Consider the following 25798-nt stretch of genomic DNA (forward strand, 5'->3'; position numbering starts at 1 on the left):
GTCCTTTATTTGCCAGCAAACCTGCGCCGATTGTCTTTAGGGGGTGGGGGTGGTGGTGGGTGGGGGGGAAGGGGGAGGGGTGGGAAGCATCGGAGAGCAAGAATACGTAAACTACAAAACGAGCCTTCGCCCACTGATGCGCACGCGCACACGCGTAGGCGGTGGCACACACTAGATGCATGTAAACGGGCGAGGTCGCGCTAACGCAAGTAGCTTGTTTATTTTTGTGTAGTAACGCAAGGCGATCGCGATATTTGTTTTGCACTACTGCTGGCACTAATGGATGCAGAGAATGTCGAGCTTTACTACGTGTCGGGACACGTGCAGCAATTCCCCACCGCTTTTAAGTGTAAATGACAGCTCGGGGGCGGAGCAAACCTCGTTGGCTGAAAGATCGGTAGACGGTCAGTGCCCAGTGTTGACGCTGATGCGCTGGACAGGTCAAACCCCAGGCCTTAAAACTGAGCGTTAATTGGAACATCAATAGCTAAAGCCTCTTTCATTTACGCTAACCTACCTGACTGATTATACTGGAATGACCGTGTCAGCTGTGCCAGTAAGGAGCGGTGGGCTTTTCATTGGCGCTGGATGCACTTGGTCAGTAATTTGCGATGGCAGCATGATTCAGCCGAAATCACAGTTTATACAATTTTAGCATCCTCGTGATTTCTCAGTGTGTATAATTTGTAATCAGTGATCATTTTCTTGAAAGTACGCATTAAAGGTTACGCGAGGAACATTAGCAGATTGATACTGATGGCGGAATTATGAACGACAATCAGGAAGATAGGCTGCACGTCAGTGCGCGGTTTGCTAAAGATGGAGTACAAATGCAGTGTATTTGAAGAAATAACTCTATTGTAGACTTTATAATACTTTGAAAACTTTTGCACTCAGGCAGTTAGAGAGGAAACAAATTGATCTGTCTTTACAGTACCCTACACGATGGTTTCTCCTTTATAAAGGTGCCCGTTTTACACTACTTTTCACTGAAGATGCGAATTTTTGTACTACCAAGACACAACAACACAAAATGCTTTATTGGGGGGCGGGAATGGGGGGCATTCTGCCTATACAGGTTAGAAGAAAAGGGGTTTTTATTTCTACTTGACTGTCAGACTTTATAATTCCACCTAGTGTACTGTATCTGTTGAATACTATTACAGTCATTTCCGTTGTTCATGTAATTGTTAATGACCTCATACTCGGGTTCTCCATTGATTGTAACCCTTCCCACAAAGTCTGTTTACTTCTGTATGCTCGATTCTGAAGACTCTCCAAAACTGTCCTCTAGATTTGTAATCGGTAGATAATGTTTTCGATACAGTTGCATTCACATAGCAATCACAGTTAAAACACAAGCAATGATATGCTGGTTGGCCCTGTTATTGTAAAAACTGGTGTGTTAATGATGACAGATGGCCAATGTTAACATCAGGCTTAACATGTAGATAGAGCACACGTTAGGTATAGGTTGAGGCCACTCCCATATCATGTTTCCATGGCTGCTGTGGCCTCAGTCCCAGAGGAGACGTTGGGGAGGAGACGTCGTTTGAAGCCTCGTTCGCTGAGTCTCAGACACGCACCTTGCATTTTCCCTTCTGTTCAGATCTGGATTCACGGTTGGGTTTCGAGCTGCCAGACTTAACTGTGAGACGATCGAGGCGGTTTCATGCCGTAGACCCTCACTGGTCCTGGTCCTGAGCCTGGCCTCTGAAATCAGTGACAAGGGAGCCTCTGTCTGTACAGTGCCCCAGGCTATAGTGTCCCAGTATACCACTGTATGTAGGCTGGTGCTGTTTACCCGCTCCCCCTGATTACATACTCTTACACTTCAATTTGGACTCAGTCTTGTAAACAGTGAACTGTAAAGGAGCTCTTGTTTGACTGTTAAACCTCAAAAATAAAGAAGAAACAAAATCCCAAATTGAAAGTTATGGGACTTGAGCTGTGGTAGAAGTCACTAGTTGAACAGACCGAAAGATGACTGCTGAATTCGATAAAAAGTATATGGTTAACATCTCTGATATGATTATTACCCTTGTTTATTTATTTATAGATTGCAAGAGTTGTGTACAGACTAATGGATCTTACTGGTGTCTTATGGAACCTCTTCAGAAACATTTATTTGAATAATATTTATAGAAGCATTTGTTTGGCCAGTTGCTGCCGAAATGTAGAAGTAGTCACTTTAAAGCTTATTAGTAGTTGTGAATACTAAATTAGCTTGAGCAGGGAAAAAGCCATTCATAAAACGAAAAGCGCCAATTGCTGCTTTTTGGTGATTCCATATATTTTGTCATAGCTGTTCATTCATTCATCTATTCATAGCTATTTAGCTATTTTGCCCTTTTGAATTTCAGAATTCAAGGCATGTGAATGTTTTATTGCCTATAAAGTGACTGGGCCAAAGGAGACATACGGAGATGTAATGAGAAATTTTAATACGATATCATTGTAATTAACCATTGTTGTATTTGTTGGTAGAATGGGATTTAAGGGGTAGGAGAGTCGAGGTCTAAAGTCTCCAGAACAGTAGTGTGTTTGGACTTACTCGGCCATGCTTGACCAGTGAAGGAGAGGACTTAACCAAATGTTTGGATGGAAAATAGTTCCTGCTGATGTGTTGTTTACATGGGGAGAAGAATGTAATATGTTTGCTTGTTTCTAAGGCATTGTCTGTCTTGTCACCCCAAGGCTAGGAACTGGAAATGCAACGGTACAAAGATATCTAAGGGTGCTTACAGTACGAGGTGGGGAGAGCTGTGAAATGCCTTTAGATTAAACACACACACACACACACCTGCAAAATATTTGATGCAAAATTATGATCCAGTATTAATATACATATTTTGTCCAACTCCCCTACTTTCCAAATGCATTCATGCATTGCAGACAATGTCTATGTTTCATGCACCTTTTTTCCTTTCTTCAAATCAGGATGTTAATATTGTTGTATGCAAGACAAACATTGGGTGCTTCATTAAACGCCCTACCACAGTTTCTCATGACTAAGACCGATAGGGACCTTGTCACTTACAGAGTCAGGCACTTTAAGTGGTTTAAGATGTCGTAGTATTCCAAAGTGCTTGGTGGCCTGTTGCTTTATTGTTAATGCAGTACTTATGACATTATATTGAACTCAACGCCAAACTATGGACCTAAAGTTGCTTAAAGAGGCACGAAGGACTGTTCAGCAAAAATTGATCATCGGTTTTCAATGTGATTACTCAGAATGCATTTACAATTGGCACTTGAAATTGATTGTAATTATTTCAGGAATAAAGTACTTGAAAATAAACCACAGTGGAAGTGTTTAACTGGATGTGCCAAGTGAACACTAAATTTGTGGCCCTCACAAAGCCAATTTAGAAAGTGCTTCGTCCTTCCAAACACTATGCACACTTTGCATTAAGTACATATTTTCATAGAGCAACCCTAGGTATTCAAGCTACTGTTCGAAGATTGCTGGTAGAACTGGTAACTGGTAGAATTCCAAACATATTTGGAGTAGGGAAAACACTGGGATAGTTTCCTGTATCTGGAATCTATGGAGGCTGGGATTCAATCAACATTTGTCTTTAACTTTAACAATTAAGAGAGAAAAAAATTACTATTGTCAGTTTGGCAAACTCAGCAGTCATTAAAACTCTTTAGAAAAACTGAATCAGTGAAGAAAAAGTCTAAGTGTTCGCATTTAATTATAAATCAAAGTTAAGGACAAATATTGATTGAATACAGGCCTGGGTCTATGTTCATATGGTAGCCATATTGTAGGTGTAGTTCTGTATTTTGGGCTCTGATCGGGACAGTGCCTAAGAGTGTGGCTGCAGGGAGTGTGACAAACAAATCCCTTTCAGTTATTTTGAAGGGGCAGATATTTGAAGAATATAATTTCTCTTTCATATCACAAGTTTTTGATTTATTTCATGTTTCTTGTTTTTTTGTACCATTCTTATGTTTTTAGACAAAGAAATGTTTGTAAAAAAAAAGAAATCGTTCATTTATTCTTTGTCATCATGCTGCAAAGCGCACCATTTTGTTACATTTTTATTTAAGAGGAAAGAAAATACCTTTTTTTTTCTTTTTGAAATCCGTAGTTTGGTGGAATACCTTTGTTAGCTAGAATTTTTCATATTGTATTTTTCTAACATGGCTTCCTATTTCATGTTAATAATAGTACAAACTAAAAAAGATACTTTAAAACAAATGGAAATGTATCTATATGATAAATAAAACATATATGTATGTACTGTATGTATGTATTTAAACATATGTACATAGGCGTACATAAATGTGTATAACTGAGTACAGTGTGCTATAAATTCCTGGACCAGACATTGTGTATACTAATGGTAGCAACAAATGTTTTATTCCTTGTTCTTAAAACTATTTAATAAAATATGTTATAGCGTGAACAGTGTAGCCTCTTTTTTAAAATACAGCCATTACAATCTGCTGTTAATTATGGCTGTGATCTTTAATGTTTTTGCCAGATCCATTCCTCCTCTTCCTCCTTTGCAGTTCTTTGTTGCAGTTTTATTTTTCTCTCACTCCTCAATTACATAAGAGCTATATTTCTCTTTCTCTTACATAAGAGAGAATTATTGCTGCTGCCTGTTATCACAGTTCTGTTTCACTACTGGATTATTTTTGAAGGTATGGTACCATAACAACCCCCCCCCCCCCCCCCCCCCCAAACACACACACACACATGCACCCACACACACTCACAGACACACACACACACACACACTCTTCATACAGTGTGTGACTGCATGTTGAAGGGATTATTCCGCTTACCGTTGTGTCTAGCCACACTCTCTACCAGCCACAATTAAATGACATAAGCATAAATCCCCTGACCCAGGAGAGAGAAAGGGAACTGCAGAGAACAGATGTGGCTGGGGAAAATAATTGGATTACAGAGTGTGGTGAAGGAAAATAATGTATGGCCTAATATACACTTCCAGTAAAGAATTGGACACAAGCAAAAGACAGTCACATAAAAAAGAGGGACAGAGAAGGTGCATTACTTTCATTTCAAATTCAACGTAACCACAATGCTGTGTTGGAATATCACAGGCTGCAGTTCCACAGACTCACTTTTATAGCACTGAACTACTAAGTGATACTGTAGGCATACAATATAACACAAAGAAGAAACTTGATTAACTAATAAATATATTAATAATCTAATAATATAACTAGTCATATTCTTCTGCAATAATTAAATCATTTTCTTAATTTTTTAAGGTAGGCGGAGAGGACTGTGTAATTTCACCTTCCTTAAAGGAAACAACAGCAACGCAAGCTACGTTGTACATTGTTGTGCTTTCATTGTTCATTGTTGCATTGTTTGCGGGGTTCCCCCCTTCTGTTCCGCATGCTGCCGTTGGAAGGCGGCACGAACAAAAGGGTGCCATCCGAGATGCTGATTGGCTGCTGTGGTGCCGAGGATCCCGCTACAGCAGATGGGGGACCCCTCGTTTACACGCCCCCGACGCTTTGACCGCTTCCGAAACCCGGCGAGGGCAAATCCGAGCCGAACCGAATCCAACTCAACTAGACCATTATAGCTCCGAATACTGAAACACGGAGAACAATTCTAGTTTGAAAGCGCGTCCCAACTTGTGGTTGCCTTGTGCAATTCGCTAAGGATCGCGAAGGTAAAAGAAGAGGAAAAAGTAAGTGTTGTCCTTTTAAAATATTACGAGTTAGCTAGCCTGGCTACTGATATAGCATGCTAAAACAAAACTAACGCTTGAGAGTCCTTCCTTTCCTGTCCTCAGTATACACGTGACTGTGTGTCCATCAATTGCTCCAGCTTCTGATAGCTGATTCGTTTTTCATCTAAAAGTGGATTTATTATTTAATTAATTACAAATGATACAATTATGTAGGGATACTTTATAAATGTACATCTAGGCTAGATTTCTGTGTGGTATATGCCAGCAGCACATTCAGAGGCTAGCTAACTGGAGTTGTATCCATTGGTTTATCAGGTTATATTGTTCAGCTGTGTTGCTAGAGATAAATAACTTTTCATTGGGCTTTGTACACGGAGGGGGTTAAGTAATAAAGTGCTGCAATGTCTAGCCTAACGTTCATTGCACTGTCTGGCCGTCTTACTTAACGTTTCCATTCGATATGTCTTCGAGTTCGGTTTTCCCTTAACGAAAATACAGCCACGACATGCTTGTGTGTATGACAGTATTGGATACGGAGTGGTAGGAAACTGGTTTACGAAACCCGATCTAACCAAGCCTGGACAAAAACAACCGAACAAAAGCAAACAACAAAACCTAATGACATTCCTCTGTACAAAAAAAAAAGTAGTGAATAGTTAAGAACTACATTCTTCTCCGCATGTAAACAACCTCACGGCTAAGGATGACTTCTGTGAAATTATCCTCCTGTACGTGCTTTTAAAGTCTAGTGTGTGTTTGATAGATGGCTAATTTGTGGAAGAATGACTGATGTGGTCTCTGGTTGTATTGTGTAGCCTTCATGTAAGAGTTATACTGGACAGCAAAACAATAGCGAACGCATGCCATTGATAATTTTTGCATTTTATTTAGAGATGACTCATCACTCTCTTGAAATATATTCCATAATCCTATTAGTGAATTGAAACAGGGGTACATGGGGGTGGTGGTTGTCAGAGTTATACTCTTTTTTTTTGGCACTGTGTGACTGAGTTGGCTCCCAGTCACTAAGTGCTTTGAGGGTATCCATGACAATAGCAACAATAGCCAGGCCAGTCTGTTTGTTAAAAGTGAGGAGTAGAAGGGGACGTAGGGGGAGTAACAGAATGCTATTTAGCTTTAAGGTAACGGGGTGGAAAGATGGAGAGAAAGAGGGAGCTACTAACAGGGCAGGAGAGAGAGAAACAGAGAGAGAGAGAGAGAGATTGCTGGTGTTTGTGCATGTGTGAGGGAGAGAGAGAAAGAAAGATTTTGTGTGCTTAAAAGAGGGAGAAAGGGAGAAGGAAGAGGGGTCAGAGCCAGGCTAGAGTCAGAGGGAGTCGTGGTCAGGATTCAAATGAAGGAGAGATGGTTTGAGCCAGCGTTTGAGTGACGGAAAGAAAATAAGGGAGAAACCGGACAAGCTAGTAAAAAGACGGTCTAAGAGTGGTGTGGATGGAGGTGGAAGACATGGTGAGGTCCAGAGAGTAAAAATAAACAGCAAGATGGAGGGTGGGGGTGAAGGAGAGGGTTGGCGAATCCTGGGTGAGCTCAGAGGCTGCGCGGAGTGCAGTCCCATAACCCTCTCTGATGTGGCTGTCGTAAATGAGGGAGAATGGGACTCCAGAGACAGCGGCTGGGTCTATTTCTGGGGCAGTTTCCCGTTAGCTGCCTCGCGTCTGTAATTTCAGTTGGAATGCTACAGCTTATTTATGCAAGGCTGCAAGGCTGCGGGTATGCAGCCAGCTACGTGCATATGCATGAGCTTTTTTTCCCAAAAGCCCAAAACATATTGATAATACAGATGTGTGTGTGTGTGTGTGTGTGTGTGTGTTAAATAGTTTAACTGGGAGGCTTAGCCTGTGTGATATTGAGTCAGGAATATGCCACTGCACTGCGTGTGTGTGTGAGTGTGTTACATAGTTTACCTGGGAATGCTTGACATGAATTTAAAATAGACTTGGGAATATGGGGCTACACTCTATGTTTTGTAAGTCTTTTATAACATAGCAGTTCTTTTGATTTTAATCTTGTTTACATACTGTTCTCTTCATAAATGCCTTTTGTGTGACCTTACTGTTTAAAAAATGAGCAGTTGCAAAATCCTCTTCTCCAGCTCCTAAAATCAAAATAATAAAGCTGAGGGAAGACTTTATCTCTTACTACCCTCCCCCCCCCCAAATTTCTACTGGCATGGATGGCAAGCCATCCCGAACAGAAACAAATTCAGCCATTTCCACAGGCAGTAATAGTTCTAAAGTCACACATGTCAGATTGCTTGTCCCGTTGCAAATCTGTGGTCTTAAAAGTAGAGCTTGAACTGTTCATAACCAACGAGGCCATTTCAGAATCATGACATATGAAGGGCAGGGGGCAGTGAGGATTCAGAACCACAAGCCCGTCATTAAAGGGTTAATCATTTGAGCGTGTAGCTCAGCAGGGTTTGCGCATAACGGGACCTAATTCCAGTTGTGAAATATTCATAGTGCAGTATGGTGCAGTGGGCTGATTGGTTTTTAATATTTCATCATGTTGTGGGTCCTGTTTCTGGGTGTACTGAGTCGTGGGTGTAAACAGGGGATCGCTCTGACATTAGGACTGCTATTGCCTTCAACAGAACCACTCACAAACCCCCTGTCCACTCACCCAACTGTGAGTTAGAGGTGGTTCATCAAAGTAGAGCAGTCAGGTAGTGTGACAGTGTTCTGTCTAAATATGTAGTCCACTCTCAGTGCACCACATATTAGAATGTGTGTGTGTGTGTACGGTACTCTTAAAGATGGGCAGGGTTGATGATTCCTCTGCCTGTGTGTGTGTGTGTGGGTGTGGGTGGGTGTGGTGGTCTTTAAAATTGGGGCAATATCAGTGTGGTGGATCTGTGTGGATGGCGAGATGTTTCCTGTGCGCATGTGATTGTGTGTGTGTGTGTGTGTGTGTGTGTGCGCGTTTGCGCGTGCTTTCTCTGTATCTGTTGAGACTGCAGTTGAGCAGAGGAAGTCTACACGAATGTGAGAGAGCGGCGGCGTTTCCGGTGCGAGCTGTCGAAAGAGGAAGAGCGCTTCTGAGGGTAGCAGTTTAGCGTCCTCGCCGCTCCCCGCCCTCAGCCCTGACAAACGGATCCTTCTTCTGGAGGGTCGGGCCTCGCACCGCATCTACTGAGCGCGCTCCTCGTTTGTAGTATCGCCCTTATTCCCCCGGCTGAGTCTGTGCCGCCGGTGCCGTACCTCGTGGTGGTGGTGGTAGTAGTCTGCATTTGCTGTGGCAGTCGGTCTGCAGCTGAGGATCGCTGTTTGAGTGGTAAGTGAAGTGGCAGAGCAGTTTCCTTATTCTCCTTCAGGGTCATGAGGCCCCTTTGGTAGTTTCTATCAGTGGTGTTTGAAACCGAACCGCCTGGCCTTTTCAGTACGATGTCTTAGCATTGGCTGGTGTGTATAGTTCAGTGGGGCTCTGTTAAGTAAGCTGTGTTAACAGGGGGGGCTGTGTGCAGTCAGAATGCCCTACACCTGTCTCTCTGTCTGCGGAGGCTTCCGGAAAGCTCCTCTCTGCGGGGTGGGGAGACAGCTGGCAGGGGCCCAGGTCAACTGCAGAATGGAACATCTGCGTGTGCGTGTGTGTATGTGAGCTTTAGCATGTGTGTGTGTGTATGTGAGCTTTAGCGTGTGTGTGTGTGTATGTGAGCTTTAGCGTGCGTGTGTGTGTGTGTGTGTATGTGAGCTTTAGCGTGTGTGTGTGCGCGTGTGTGTGTGTGTGCTATAGTGGCGCTGGTTAAACTGACCGTGTGTGCTTCCTGTGCGCTGTGTGTGCATGACTCGGCTGTTTGATGCCCCTTGCGCTTGGCCGAGTCCCCCTCCTCCCCCCGACGGTGATTTTTAGAAACTTTTCAGCGGACGCTCGCTGCCTTTTCAGCGGTCGGGGCCTCGAGGCCGCCTGCGGTTTTCTGGCCGCGGTCCGAGCGCATTTGCGCTTTCAGGGAGTCATGAGGCATCATGGGACGCAGCTGTGAAATCAAGAGGGTATCTGTCTTCCTCGCCCGTGGCGAGGCGGCGTTGTTTAAGCCTGCGCCGGCTAATGAGCGTGTGTCTGTCAATCACCCTCCCTAGCCCCGCCCATGTTGTTCCGGCTGACCGAGGATGGATAACGGACAGGACTGTGTTCAGATCGGCGAGAACAAGTTCATCAGCAAGTAAGCCGTGACCAGAGGGCCCGCCCACTCACTGGATCAGCGGACCGGGTTAAGACCGGCAAAGTGTCACTCAGGCTCTCTTAGCTGCTGTAGACGGCTGAGTCTATCGATTCGATTAAAAGTGATGTCACAGCGCTTGCCGATAGCATGCTGTGCCTCTGTATTGTGCTGTGTTTCCGGTTGGGTGGATTATGGATAATTTATGATGAGTTCATGGGGCATTTCATGGGTTCTAAATTTGGACAAATCCAGCTCTGTTTCCCGTGGTCATGAATGTCTGCTATGCTTTGAAAAAATGCATAAACAAATAAAACAAAATAATTTAAACATGAATGTATTTTTTCATGATTAGTTAATTATTAATTCACTAATCTGTTTCATTTCAGCAGGCTTCATTCTGTGTACTGCTGATCTGATATACTGTATAGGCACATGCTATCACTTTATATTGAATTACCATGGAAATAGAGAACTGAAAAATAATCTGTGATTACACAATGAGGACAGCTTTGGGAATTGTGGGATATTGGTGGTTTCTCTTTGTGTGTGCAGGACTACCCTGCTGATGCACCTCAAGACTTACAATTTGTACTACGAGGGACAAAACCTTCAGCTCAGACACAGAGAGGTGAGCCAAAGCGCGCCCTTTGTTCCTAATTACAGTCATTAATTTATCTGAGCACATCCTGCCCTTTCCGTCTGCCCTCTCAGCTCTTTCTCCTTCTCTCCCTCCTTCCCTCCCTCTCCCCCTGTCATCCCCCTCGCTCTCTAATGTTCCTATTCTAATGTCATTAGAACAGTGCTGGCGGGATCAGGTGCTCTTTAATTTACCCCTAACTGTCTCTGTTCAATAATTCACCATCCCCCCGGGGGGTAATAACTGTGTCTGCGTGCACGGGGTTTGGGTGCACGGAAGCGTGCCTGTGTGGGTGTGACCTCTGCAGTTTGACAAATGTGACACTCTGTGTGTGTGTGTGTGTGCGTGTTGTGTGTGTGTGTTTGCCTTTTTTTGTGTTTCTGTGTTGAACTATTGTACTGCCCCACCTTATCCTTATGTCTTGAGTGAATGGTTGTTAATAATAGTAGCTCCTAAATTATTTTGTAGCTGTGTGACGGTGGCGTCTTTCAAGGGGCGTTTTTTTGTCTTGTTAATACAGGAGGAAGAGGAGTTGATTGTTGAAGGGTTGCTCAACATCTCCTGGGGTTTGAAGCGGCCAATCCGCTTGCAGATGCAGGATGACAATGAGCGAATCAAACCCCCTCCTTCTTCCACATCTTGGCATTCAGGCTGCAACTTGGGCACCCAAAGGTCAGAAGTTATGCTATACACAGGATTCAGTTACACAGAGACATAGGTTAGCCTCATAAAGCCACAGAAGAAATTTGAGACTTCAGATATGTTCAGAATGATCTAGTTACCAAAGTGCTCATTTGTGGTGTAGTAGCTTCTGTAGGATGAGTTGATTTGTGTAGGGCCATCAGGAAAGGCAAAAGCAAAACCTATGATGGAAAAGCCCGCTGTTTCTGGAAAAATCTCATTGAATGTCATCAATAGTGACGTACATAACTTCCTGCTCATTAGGAAATGCACCATGAGTGGTTTTGCAACTTGGCCATGTCCTCTGGGACTGTGACACAAAGTCTTATGAAATAGTGCGATGTCGTTGAGAGCTTACTGCATAATGTACTTGTTATGCCAAACAGATTCAAGGACTGATGGAATGGAAGTATCACTGTTAGTATCACTGAAGGAATATATTGTTAGTAAACTTATGACAACAATCAGTCAGTTTTCATGGTAATAAATAACACAGTAGTAGTAACCACACTATTGTAAGTGCTATTTCTGAAATAATTAGCAAAGGTGTAAAAAGACGACAGTGACCCATAGTGTACATACACTTTGTTTAATTAACAAAAATGAACTCCCTAAATATACAAAATCACACACTATAGAAGTGATGGGTTATGAGCTAGAAATAGAACAGGCTGATCTATTGCTAGCTCATGAGCCAAATCTTACCTTTAAGACGAATCTCCAAGCTCCCCTCCCCCCTTGATAAACAAGTGGACCAATTATCTGAATCGGTTGTGCTCACTGGCAGGTAATTACCTTTCTCTTAATTGTGTCTGATATTATAGGATTCCATTCCTCTTCTCCCAGTCACGTTAGATCAGTTCAATGATAAATTGATGGGACTAAAATGTTCAATTTTGTCTAAATCAATGTAACTATCTCAAGGACAAGACTATACATTTGAAGGGGTAGTCATTGCGTATTGCGCAAGCTTTGAGTTTGAAATACAACAAAGGTTAGAGAAAAGTCTCCGTTTGGAAAATCCGAGTCTTTAAATTGCAGGGTGTGTAAATCAGAGTGGATCAGTATGCTCTGGTTATGAGCTTGAAGAACAAAAGAGTAAATCTTTCCACAAGAACAGGTTTTCTGGATATGGGCAACGCAGTGCAGTTGGGCGAGGTAAAGGAAAAGACTATCACCACAAGAAGGAGGGGAATGTGGTGCTGTCTAGTGCAGCTTATTCAAATAATTCATCATCATCAATCATACAAAACAGCCTAAAGCAGACGAGAAGAGTAACGGTCAGTTTAAATACTGCATTTCTACCTTTTTTCAGCTGATAAACGAATTGTGTTCTAACACATTTTACTGTGAATATAGCAGATTTGCACAAACAGAGAAAGACATGCTGGAGTATATTCCTACTTGTTTTAGGTTTTATGTTTTAACAAATAACCTGTGTATTGCTTAAAATGCAGTGTGTACACTACTCAGAGAAAAACTGGTAATTTATTTAAATTTCTTTCTTCAAATATAGGATTATGGTGGAATTCTTGGTAGCTTAGTGTTGGTAAATTTATTATTAAGGCCATTTATTTTGAGTGACCAGGTTTTGCCATCTGTAATTGAGATGAGATCTTCTTTGTGTCTCTGTGGCTTCCTTAGTTGAAACCAAAACAGGGTAATTGGCTGTGATTAAATGGTGATGTATTTGATAAAGTGGGGCCAATCATCAGTCGCTGCTCTCCAACAAAATGACCACCTTTAACTGGCATGATTAGACTACAGAATTCAGAAAAGGGAAGAAAAAAACATTTTCTGGAACACATATGGGCAGGATTTACTGTGAGTGCATTCATGATTCATTTTTCACAAGCTGCAAGTCCTCTTCACATAATGTTAGTCTGTGGCTGAAGTGTGTTAAGCAAAGGAATAATGTGCAGTACTTTTTTAACTGCCTGGGACACTCCTTGGGAACCTTTGCTTGTCTTTTCTCTTAATACCATGTACATTTTTGAGGATGTTCCAATCCAGTGAGAAATATTAAATATATGGCAGGAAAGCATTGATGTTATTATGAAGTGTATAAATCAGCTGTATTTTCCACTCCAGTTTCCATTTGTTTCTTCACGGGCTTATGTTTAAAATTACTTCACCAGTTTATTAATATTTTAGATTTATTAATTCCGTCAGTGCCAGTGGAAATTTTTGATTAAATATTATGATTCATTCATTATATTTATGTTATTTCATAGTGTGTCTGTTAATATTTATTTAAATGCCACAAATCACTAGCTGACAAAACATAATCCACTGCGGTTAATCACTGATTTCAGTCTTTTGAATGCAAAGTAAAGCTGATAAATGAGTGTCCAAAGTCATGGGCACTGCTCACACCATGAATCATAAAACAGTGTTATTAGTATTCAAGTGCGTAATTGGGATGATTTACTTACCACAAGGGGATGGCTATCATTACTGCATAACAAGTACCCCCTTGAGTGATATTTTATATAGGCTGGTTGCTGAAGAAATGAGGCCAAAATTATGATGTCTTTACCTGAGGAGTATATTGGTTTTTTTTCCCTGTGTTAACAATGCACTCTTAATATAAATGTTCAAAAGCTTTGAACAAATAAAATAGCTTTAAAATGAAAGATTCCTTCTTCTTTTCTCCAGTATGGAGACTCAGCCAGTCCCGAGCACTCAGCCAGTCCCGCCTACCATTGAAGTGACAGAGTGCGAGGACCTATCAGAACAATGCTCTGAGAAGGAAGCGGAAATGGGTGAGAGATGAAGTTGAAAGCCTTTTAAATAGCATTGTTTGGTTCTCCCGTTTGTTACTTTTTTTTATCTGGAATCTTCTTTTACACAACTTGACATTTATATTTTAGGCAAGTAGCATACTCTGGATTTAACACAGCTCACATCCTTAACATGCAGTGCATTTATACTGCTGGATATTTACTGAAGCAGCTCAGGTTATGCATCTTATGTTATCTCTCTGTCACTCTCTCCCCCCTCCCCACCTCCTTCTTTCTCTCTCTCTCTCTCTCTCTCTCTCTCTCAGGAGAGGAGTATGAGGGCTCTTCTCAGATCCTGAGGACCAAGAGCGACGCTGGCGTTTTGAGAAGAGGCGCCCGGCGGTCGGCGAGCGATCAGCGCAAAATCAGGCGTCACAGATTCTCCATCAACGGCCACTTCTACAACCACAAGGTGTGCCGTAGCCACGCCCACCCACCCACTGCCTTACATTTCAAATACTCTTTATGTGACTTAAAAGTATGTTGTCAATGTAAGTTGTGGAGAATAGATTTTTTTTGCATATAACTAAAATTATTACATTTTTGTCATTGCTTATTTACTAATGTGTCACATTTCTGACATTGCCTACTAGTATATTACCGAGGTTAAATATTTGGCATTGCTTTCTAGAGTAATGTAGGGGATATAATGAGTAAATTGACTAATCCAACCAAATGACTGAGTAACATGTAATTATTAGTGATATAATAGCTGGCATATTTAGCTTGAGTAAAAGACCTTGAGAAAGTGACGTTGGGTCTTGTAGTTTTTAACCCTGCGCGCGTGTCCCTCACAGACGGCAGTCTTCACCCCGGCGTACGGCTCCGTCACTAACGTCCGCATCAACAGCTGCATGACCACGCCTCAGGTCCTGCGCGTGCTGCTCAACAAGTTCAAGATTGAGAACAGCCCGGATGACTTCGCGCTCTACCTGGTGCACACCAGTGGGGGTGAGTGTGCCCGCTGCTGCGTGTAGTCATAGCTCTGTGCTCATTGCGTGTGTGTGTAACAGTATCATGTGTATCAGTATCAGTATGTAACAATATATTGCAATTCATGAATGACAGTAATTATGCACATTTAGTGCCATTTGCTGTGTACAACAGAATCTGTTTATGTTTGTATGTTTATTATATGGTATGTGTATGGTGCGTGTGTGTGTGTGTGTGTGTGTCTATGGTATGTGTGTGGTGCGTGTGTGTTCGTGTATCTGTGTGTGTGGATGGTATGTGTATGGTGTGCGTGTGTGTGTGTGTATGGTATGTGTATGGTGCATGTGCACGTGTGTGTATGGTATGTGTATGGTGCGTGTGTGTGTATGTGTGGGCGTGTGTGTGTGTGTGTGTGTATGTATGTGTGCGTGTGTGTGTGTGTGTGTGTGTGCGTGGGCGTGTGTGTGTGTGTGTGTGCGTATGTATGTGTGCGTGTGTGTGTGTGTGCGTGTGTGTGTGTGTGTGTGTGTGTGTGTGTGTGTGTGTGTATGTATGTGTGCGTGTGTGTGTATGTGTGGGTGTGTGTGTGTTTTACAGAGCGTGTCCAGCTGAAGCGATCTGATCACCCCCTGGTGCTGCGGGTGCTGCAGGGTCCGTGTGAGCAGGTCAGCAGGATCTTCCTCATGGAGCAGGATCTGGCGGAGGAGGTCACCTACGATGTAAGTCCCGCCTCTTTTCCCGCCTCCTTGACAAAGTCATTCACCAGTCACCACATGAAAAAGCATTGCACCAGTCTTCCAGGAAACTGAGTCACCACTGCCATGGCATTGTGAGTCATAGCCCTCATTCATCTTAGCTCCGTATATCAAGGAGATCTTTGGCCCTCCTTTCTTCCTGCTTCCTTCATGGGCTGGGTACAGGCATGCAGATCAAAATCAGCCAAGTGGTTGTGTGTGTGTGGTTTCCCAGTGTGGGTTTTCTAAAGAAACATAACATGAACAGAGCGACTGGGCAGTGTTTCAGAGTGTAATGATCCTGACTGCTTTCCACATTTCCTGTAAATGAGCCGTTTCAATTTGACAATTCTGATTCCCTCCACCAGGTGGCACAGTATATAAAGTTTGAGATGCCCGTGCTTCAGAGTTTCATCACAAAACTCAAGGAAGAGGAGGACAGGGAGGTCCAAAAACTCAGGACCAGGTACAGCCAACAAACATCATAATCCTTTATCCTATGCTATTTGGATATGTGTATAAATGTGCTCCTGACAGGTAATACCTTGTTTCAGACATTATGTAACAAATTTCATGCCACATCCTGAGCTTCAATAATACAGACTGGGGGACCTTTTTGGATAAGGTCCGGTGTGGGTGCAGGTTTTTGTTTTAAATTAGCCAATCATGGTCTTCAATCAACAAGTAGAATCAGGCACCTTTGTGCTGGGCTAAAACAACCTGCATCCATATCGGACATCTTTTTCGGATAAGATTGGACACCCCTGGTCTAGACTCTCATTGCAGTTATAGCAAAGACAGTGTGTTTCTGCAGTCCCATCTCTTAGCCAATAGTTCAGCCTTCTCACAAAAACATGCTGACACAGCCCCCTTTACTATTAAATTGATTTAGGAATAATAAAATAATATCTCGTTTCTGGGCACCTGAGGGCCCTAATGAGTTACTAGTCTACTAAAGAAGCTGTAGTACCATTGGTCTCAAGCAGACATAAATGAAGACTATTTGGGCATCGGTTGGGCAGCTGGGCACCCTTTTTGCATTGTCCTGCTGCATGTGTAATTTCTCAGTTGAGTTGAGTGAGGTTGTTCTGAAATAAATCATATTCTCTGGTCCCCTCTCCCCCTTCTTTTCTCTCAGGTACACCTCTCTCCGTTGTTTGATTCAGAGGAAGCTACAGTGTCTTCCAGAGGGGCCTACTTGTATGTGACTCCACCCTCAGACCCCCAACGGACGCCCAGACCCCCTCTGCACTTCTTCCTACATCACTTCCTGCCATCACAATAACCTTCCCCTTCTCCGTCCAGTAGAAGGCTGGTAATACCATTCCTTCCCCCTCCACCCCCCTGACCCTTCCTAACATTTCGTGAGAGGACCTATTGTAGCATTTCCTCAAAGAGCAATAATAATGATAGAGAGATCATTTGCAGACCTAACGGTTGCAAACGTATCTCTTATGGCACTTTTCCTGTGGACATACATGGTAACATGAGTCAAACCAGCCAAAACAAACTCGTATGCAAATAAAACAAAGCACATTCCACAAAATGAACTTTCCAATCTAATTTTGACTAATTGGTTGGTTTAAGAATTATAAGTGAAGAATTATATTTTTGACCCAACTCTTGACGCTTATCTTGGAAAACAGACCACTAGATTTTTTTTCTGCTGCCATTCTGCCAATCCTGACAAGCCCCGCCCTTCTAAGAACTGCTTTGGAAACAGAAATAAGAACTGAAATCTGTCCCTGGTAATGTGGGAGATTGTGATGTCACAAATGAGAACATCCGGCATTCTCATCCCCTACTCTGAACATTGTAAAGCTTGTCTTTTGAGGGGAAGCAGTGTGTTCCTGTCCAATTCTTGGTTTTAAGAACTGCCTGTGGTTTCTGTCCCATGTCATGTTCCTCTGGCTGAAGGTGTCAGGACGTCAAAAGTGGAATCTGTCCATTTATGGCCCTTCCTAATTTGTAAATTGAATTTTTTTGGGAATTAGCGGTGGTGATTTATCTCTTCTGTGCACCACAGCTAACTGCCACCACCAGTTATAAATGAAAAATAAAAAAAACATTAAGTTCTTTTCTTTTTTATTAGAAGTGCCCTTTTTGCTTTTCACGTGACACAGTCCCCTAGATTCTACAAACACTTGACTAACTCGCTATCTGTTAAATCTAATGTTGCTTTAACTACAGTGCAGTGCATTTAGTTGAAAATTGGGTGCAGAGTTATAGACGTGTAGGTAACTGCTGGATTGTTTACTGGAATTTAGGACATGCTCTTATCAATGATTTACAATGCAAACACCAGTGTTTTGACATTCTTGACATTGGTCAGTTGACCAACAAATGTAAATAATATTGGTAACGATAAATGTACATAGGATGGATTGGCGGCCTGTCCAGGGTGTATTCACAGGGCCTCTGGCCCAATGCACGCTGGGATAGGCTCCAGCACCCCCCGCGACCCTGCTCAGGATAAGCGGGTATAGATAATGGATGAATGGAAATGTACATAGGTACACTGACACTCTTGGCAGAGCTAAGAAGTGAAATAACTAGGTATCAGACTTCTTCCCACAAACAACTCAGTAAACTATTTGGTCAGTTGAGAGATTAAAGTATGAACAAGAATTTCAATTATTTTGGAAGGGAATGGTTTCATTTTTTTACTGTAGTTTCTTTTAATATTGAATTTATCAAGAGAATGTTTTTGATTTTTTTTTTTAAATACTTGATTAATTGAATCTTTATGTGAATAGGTTGTATTAAAACTTCCACCACTGGTACACAGAAATGGATGACTTTGACAGGCAAGCCTAAATGTTATCTGTGCTGAATTCTGCCAACTTTTTATGTTTGTGTTTCTGCTGAATTTGAAGCCTGATTTATTGGAATTTCACGAAGCTCTACCTTGTGAAGCACAGCAGCAGCAGCTGCGGGTTTTTGAAAAATCTGTAGGACAAATAAAGATTCTCTTTAAAGGAGGGATATTGCAGAGGATTGTGAAGAGAGTTGGCTACAACACATTGTTTTGTTCTTTTTTAAGGTTGCATGAGAGTGTACAGTCAGACATGCATCTGCTTGTCTTTGTGTATACCTGGCAATGTCAGAGAATGTGTGCGTGTGTGTCTGTGTGTGTGTTCATGCTATCTGACTGCAAATGTCAAGTTTAGAAGTTTTGTTTTATGACAGAGAATATGTATCACGGACCATCTGTACATCTATATGTACTTCTGGTGAAGCAATACGATTTCCAGATGTGCGTGTGTGTGCGCATGCACGCATGTGTATGTGTGTGTGTGTGTGTGTGTCTGATTGTATTTTTGCTATTTGTATTACAATAGGTTGCTTTACATTGTGACTGGTTTAATGTTTCCTGTGAGAGGACCCCTTGCATTTGCTGTAGGAAAGGGCACATGTGACAGCTCTCGTAAAAGGGAAATGTTCTTGACTTTTTATGATGATTATCATTATTCAATAAAGACTTTTGTTTAAAATGTAGCTGGCAGACAATATCTATCGGTGGGAGAGTTTTATTAAGGGTGCCATTTTCTCATGAAGTAATTTTCACTCCTTGGTTTTCACTGTTGTTTGGAACATTCAGACCTTTTGCAGAAATCCTATGCAGTAACAGTGAAGCAGCATCCCATGTACCAGTGTTTACAGTGTCTAGCCAATGGGGAGGCGTGGGTGTTCAGTTTGGGGTATTATGGATCACTGAGGCTAAAACAGGACACAAAGCATCTCAAGCTCTCACCTGATTAGGGCTCAGACCGTCCACAACCTCAGAGAGAAAACGCTTTTCAGCTCAAACGGACGGAAGACAGGTCCACCTCCCACCACTCTCCTCCTGACACCCGTGCATCTCTGACAAAGAACAGGTAAATTCACCTCCTTCACTCATAACCGAAAAATGAAAATAATTGATCTGTCATGACTTTTCTATTCTTGACTATTCGGTAATTTTGCATGTTACATCTGGTTATTTCACTGTTATCGGTAGACACTGTAAGTACTAACTGAGATTAGCTTGTCAGACATCATTTTGCACCATCACCTATCCTTGTGGTTATTTTGACATTTAATGCTATAGTAATAATTGCTGGTCTACTCAGGAAATCTTTATAGATATTATACATATTATGAACGTTTATCCCTGTGGCAGGAGGGTGCATAAAGCACTGAACAGAGAAATGTTTCTGAGAAATAAAATAATTACTTGTTTTTAAAACTTCTCAGAAATTTTGTTAACTAATACAGTTTTTCCATGTTTTTGAGCATAACTAATTACCTGTGTTGTTTGTTTTAATAAGATGTTTTCTGTATTAAGGGTGTCAACAATCAGGGAGGTGACTGTACATACATACATTTTGGGTTCATTTCACTTTTTTTTTACAGTGTGTACTTGCTTTTGGTTGTCTGATGACCTGTATTAATCACATGACTCATTTGGCATGTGACATTACAGTGTGACTCAGTTACAAGAAGATGTGGTGCAAATAAGAGGGCTATTTAGTCCAACAAACAAAGCAATTAACACTGACTGCCGTTCACTGGACCACAGTCCTTTGCAGGTGTGCTGGTCTACCAGTGGTTCCAGTCTCTGTGACTTCCCTGTCACAGGTCTGTGAATGGGTGTAGGGGCAGCAAAGGGGATCCACGAGTCTCAGGATTAGTCCAGTAATAGCAGACAGGAAAGTTAATCCTCGGCTGGGTCAGAAGGCTTTGTGTGTGAGCCATGTAGAATACACCATGTACTGACATTGCTTACGTGCTCATTTACTTGTCGCAGTGTTTACTGTTCCTTGGCTCTGTTCCAAGGACCATGATGCTTCGGCCACACAAGGGACATTTCTTACATTTAGTTAGAGCTCATATTCGGGGTAACTACACTTGATGTGAAACTCGGAACCTAAATCGCTTCGGATGTATCTTCATAATATATTAGTCAATATTGTATTTACATTTCATAGTAAGTTAAACTCAGGATATGAGAAAAGTAATTGTTGTCACTCAGAGTTAAAGACAAACTTCTTTTCAATAATTTCATTACACTTAAAAACTCTTAGCTCCAGCGTTGCAAGAGGCTGTGTAAATTCATTTTTTAGTCACGGAGAGAGAATTAGTTATCAAGCTTCTGTCCGGTTTGGAGGTTGTTCCAATATCAAGGAGCACAGTGCTCAACGATGACATCATAATCTGTCATGATAATTAATGAGTACACCTACTTTGCTTATGGAGATATAAACCTCCACAGTGGGAGCGACACAAAGCTGGGAGTGACTTACATAAAGCTACGTACAGGATTACGGGAACCCTTTTGGATGACTTTACTGACCTTAAGTGAATGCTGTAAGACTATTAATGAAGCAAGAGAGATCTGTGGCAGCTGCCAGTGATTAAAATACCTCCCTCAATGGGAACTCAATATGCCATGAATTACTTGGGCAGAACATATAGTTCTGAACGAGCTTTACAGGAGAGCCTGTTTCACTAGTGGGTGTGTCTCTTTGCAGGGCGCCTCTGTCATGATTGGCCAGCGTGGACTCCCCGCCCTGTGGGCGTGCCTGTTGCTGGTGGCGACGTTGTGCCCCAGCACCGTGGCGGGGCGGGGCCGGGGCTTCGGGGGAAGGATGGGGGGCATGAGGATGGGGGCCAGAGCCCCACCCATACAGACCCACCGCTCCTCCAACACCGGGATGAAGATGGCGGGGGCGGCGGCGGCGGGGGCCCTGGGCGGGGCGGTGGTCGGGCACGGGCTGAGCTCGATGGGGCGTCCGGGATACGGCTACGGAGGTTACGGCGGCTACGGCCACGGCGGGTACGGCGGGTACCCCAGGTACGGCGGCGGATATGCCTCCGGAGGCCGCAGGTACGAAAACGGCGGCGAGTTCCGGAATGAGACCGACGGGGAGTACTACTACGATTCCAGCCCCAGCCATGACACCAGTGCTTTTGTCATCCTGGGATCCATGATATCCTTCATGATGGGTCACTGGATGGGAATTTAATCCTGTGGACTGGATCATCCTCATTTAGAATGTACAGGGCTGTGAATGAAAATTCAAGCAGCTCACAATGAGTAAGAGTGATTGCGCTGCCAACTATCTTTGCTTTAAAAGGATTCTTTGAATAAGGCTTTCTTTCCTAAGAAGATTCTAGGCAGTAATTTGTCTGGGCTATATGGATGGGGTTGCACTAAGAGTACATCATTATAGCCATGTGAGCATAAATTTTTATTTTCATGACTAACAATAGTCTTCAAAGTTATGGATGATGAAAGAAAGGGTTTGTTACCGTATTTGGTGTTCATTTGAAATTATGGTAAAAGTATATATATATATTTATTTATTTTTTGAAAAGAGTGCTTAAGTTCAGCTCAGATCACACAGATTGCAGTAGGAGCAAATAAAGTATCTTTGTGAAGCTGATAAACTAAAATTTACCACACATTCCAGGTGGAAAATTCCGCCAGATTTTTCATCCCTTTCTACCTCTATTATAGGTTAGTCAGTTAGAATGCTGTAATACTGCCAACAATTGCCCATCCTTCGATTAAACAAAAGTAATGAACAGTCACTTCTCTATTCACATTCCACTATTTGTAAGTACTATTGATTTCAAGAATATTTTTGTAACATTGCGTTTATTTTTGTAACAATGCATTTATCATACAAGTATTGCCATGAGCAGGATTATGTAGTTTTTAAATTAATATATGCTGGTGTTTCTGTGAGAATAAAATAACTTTTCAGAGCAGTAATGCAGACTTTGATGCAGGCAGGCTAATTGTATAATGTGTTTTGATCAAGTGCACGGCTGTTGTATTTGAATAAAGGTATGAAAACCCGTTTGTGTAGATATTTTAAGTTTGTGGCTCTACACGTTCACTGTACTTTTCTCACAAGCATAATTCTGACTCAATGTAAGCTGCTTATGTGTTCACATACTCCTATACGTTCTCCTATAATACAGCTGAGTACTACGTAGGTTACATAACTGACGTCTGTGATTACAAGTGCAACTCTTCGATGTAGAACCAGCAGAATCCACTAGGGGGAGACAACATTGTAGCAGACTAAGGCATGGGTAGGCAGTTCTCCCGGATCTATTTAGAGGCAATACACAGCCTTCACTCACCACATAAGACTGGTATACCAGCTGTTGCCCGTGAAACAGGTGATGTTGTCTACTCTAAACCTGCGCACAATTTGTCTTGCAATCTGTTAAAGGATCAAATAATAAATCGCGAGTGATAGAATCAAACTCCTTTTTAAGCGAGCGGTGTTAAATGTGATTATTTATTTTACATAATCGTACATTTAAAATGTATTTGTTGGTTCGTTTAAACTTTTGATTGGTTAGTATTAGTAGTTACTTAGCATACTACTTCGTGGATCTTTAAATGAACGTTACAGGTCAGAGCCAGAGGTCAGAGCCGAACATAACGGGTCAGAAGGGAGTCAAAGTGCTGTTACCAAAATAAAATCTCCGTGGAGGGGACTCAGACCGCCAATGAGTCCTCCAAAATGAGCACTTAGGCGAGATCTGTGAATTGTGACCCTTCTCGATATTTCAGAGGACGTTTTCGTTTTCATTTCTGTCTTTTAATGAACAATGAAGACAATTGACACCCCCCACCAGCATTCATTATAGTGGAATCCTGTTAATATTGTGATCATTTTCCAGAAATCAGGCAACAAATCACGGTCTCACTGCGAGATTTGGAGAGCTTCTCTTCAGCGTGTTGCCAGTTCAAACCATTTAATATTGTCGTAGAGGAAACAAGCCAATGTTACTGACAAGTTTGAGTTTATGTCGAAAAAGAGAAACGAGAATGAAGTAAAATAAGAATAGCCAACTCGAGAGTTAGCCCCTAGCATAATAGCAGTTGGCATGACGCACCAGTCATTGCCCTGCCTGGCCGGAAGGTAGGCCCGGCTCCTTTGCTGCGGTTTATCTTGGCAACAATATGACCGTCGGCGACCACTGCCACAGTGCGAGCAGCCTGCCTGACGAACCCTTGGAATCCAACCCTTGGTTGTTCACAAAGGATGTTAATTTTGGGTGCAACGTTTGCTGTGTCAAGAACCCTCCTCTCTGCGCTCCGAAAAAGGTGTGCCTTTGTCAGATGAGTGGATATCAACTGAACTGTAAGTAGCTTATTGCTGTCGCAAAGCATTTGGCCCTGTTTAAGAAAATATCGCAAACACAGAGATAGCATTGTACACAAGCCACTGAAGTCGTTCAAATCAAGGAAAAGGAAATGCTGAAAAAATAAAGGACGTAAACTCTTGTCACCGTCAAGTCAAGAAAACCACTTCTTTTAAAACAGAAAACTTGCGATTAAAAGAGTAGCTAGCAACTCGCTTGCCCAATGCTTTGGACAGGTTTGGATGTGTAGGGAACGAATCTCCGGTTCGGAGACTTGACCCTAGTGGAGGTGACAGCCCACGGACCTGTAGTACAAGGTGTCACTGCAGAACCTGTTGCCCTCTACAATAACGGTTGCCTTCCGCTTCTGGGCATTTCTGGTCCCCTTATTGGATAAAACGCCATGATTTAAACTTCAGTATATTTTGTGCATGGGCACGTACAAGTTACTGGTACTTTCGTACATAATCAGCCCTAACATTTACGCCTCTGACATTTTAGCTACATTTCTTGACAAGTGCGTGCAAGACCGCCGAAGACTGAAACGTTTTGCTGTGATACAATCTCAAAGTGAACCAGTGTTGGCCTGTAGACTACAGCCAATTGGCAAACACTAAAACATGCATACACGCTGGCCTTCCAGAACCGGAATTTCCCACCCCTGATGTAGTATCTGAGATTGTTATTGTCATGTTTTTAGGGAGGTGAAAAAAATATTATGTCACACACTGAATCACGTGTGCTTTCTTTTATATTGAACTGGTCGCATGATAAGCGCGCTTCATTGAGTATTGGTCTAGCACGCAGGCCTACGTACTGGCCTTGCGCTCTGCATGCAAAGCATGTGATATTTTACTGAATAGCTCACGAAGGGTAAAAAGCGCGGAGCATTGGTTTCACCGCGCGGCTAGCATGCTAGATGGTAAAATGTTTCATTGGCAAATGAAATGCTTTAGAAAATACCCGGCTGTTTGATAACCATGAGTGGACTGTGTATAGGGAGTCTGGTGAGAGTTAACCTCAGCCTTTGAGTAAGGGAGTGGGCGGGCATAGAATCTTCTGGTAACGTTTAGCCGGCCGTGCTCAGCTGACGGGTTGCTGTGTTTGCGGTTCTGGTGCAAAACCTCCACAATGTAACATATGCAAAAAGGAAATGTAAACGGGAATCATCACTTCCGCATACATCCCACAAAGCAGAACCGCATGTAGAGAACTGCTGGACAGTGAACAATGGAAAAAAAATTCCACTGGCGTTGGTTTATTATAGAATATAAATGCAGAGGAGAGTGGTGATCAAATTTGTGATGGTTTATTTTATACCTAATTGTATATTCAGGCACATCTTTTCACAAACTGCACACTGATTAGCTGGGAGTAGTACAATGCAACAATATTGTAGAAAGCAAAGGAAGAAAACAGTGTTGGCATACGATGTGCATACATATACACAGTGTAGACCTACCTATTAATAACAATTTTCAAGCACTTCAATATCGTACAAGCATGCTACCTTTATCAAAAACTTTGACATCATGAAATTCCACCTGATCATATGTAAACAATGTTTTGTAAATAATCTGGAGGTTGTAAGTGTTTTATGTAGGTCAGTTTTATGGTTTATATATGCTTTTCATGAACTTTTATGAATGCAGATGGAGAGCTCTGTCTCGTCCAAGCCTGCTTTTTATTCAGGAGGAACCTACTCCACTATTCTCTGTTGCTTAGTGACACCCATTCTCCTTTCTCCCCCACCTCCCTTGGAAGAGTAACCTGTTACCTAGCAACAGCATTATTCTCAGGCCTCAGCTGGCTGAGACTCTCCACAGGCTCGATGGAAAATCTCAAGCAGTAAAGAAGAAAGGCCTCATTTAAAAGTCACTTGATAGAGACTGAAATAATGCTGGATCCCCTTTTTTTGCTTCACACTTCGCAAGCAACAACTGTTTATAAAATAATGGTAGAGGGGGCCAATTCAGCTAAGCATACCCCACTGGGATCGTAAATTTGCC

General features: G+C 42.3%; 2 protein-coding genes across 4 annotated transcripts; both read left to right on the plus strand.

The window, feature by feature from the left end:
- Positions 1 to 5384: 5384 nt before the first annotated feature.
- Positions 5385 to 18657, plus strand: LOC118206614 (ras association domain-containing protein 2-like). 3 transcript variants are annotated; one of them, XM_035379488.1, is made up of 10 exons: positions 5385 to 5687; positions 9788 to 9870; positions 10423 to 10498; positions 11028 to 11179; positions 13847 to 13953; positions 14238 to 14383; positions 14769 to 14922; positions 15502 to 15623; positions 16007 to 16104; positions 16777 to 18657. In XM_035379488.1, exons 2-10 carry the CDS (start codon positions 9818 to 9820, stop codon positions 16844 to 16846), a joined length of 978 nt encoding a protein of 325 aa, XP_035235379.1. In that variant the 5' UTR covers positions 5385 to 5687; positions 9788 to 9817; the 3' UTR covers positions 16847 to 18657. The 3 variants fall into 3 exon arrangements, with proteins under 3 accessions (XP_035235379.1, XP_035235378.1, XP_035235380.1); XM_035379487.1 differs by lacking the exon at positions 5385 to 5687 and adding an exon at positions 8682 to 8984; XM_035379489.1 differs by lacking the exon at positions 5385 to 5687 and adding an exon at positions 8687 to 8984 and having other exon boundaries at positions 14241 to 14383.
- Positions 18658 to 19281: 624 nt separating this feature from the next.
- On the plus strand, positions 19282 to 22489 carry prnpa (prion protein a). The gene is made up of 2 exons (XM_035379490.1): positions 19282 to 19516; positions 21152 to 22489. The coding sequence occupies exon 2, from the start codon at positions 21164 to 21166 to the stop codon at positions 21644 to 21646; it is 483 nt and encodes a 160-aa protein (XP_035235381.1). The 5' UTR covers positions 19282 to 19516; positions 21152 to 21163; the 3' UTR covers positions 21647 to 22489.
- Positions 22490 to 25798: the final 3309 nt, after the last annotated feature.

The sequence above is a fragment of the Anguilla anguilla genome, chromosome 10 (assembly GCF_013347855.1).
Source record: "Anguilla anguilla isolate fAngAng1 chromosome 10, fAngAng1.pri, whole genome shotgun sequence".
Lineage (NCBI taxonomy): Eukaryota > Metazoa > Chordata > Actinopteri > Anguilliformes > Anguillidae > Anguilla > Anguilla anguilla.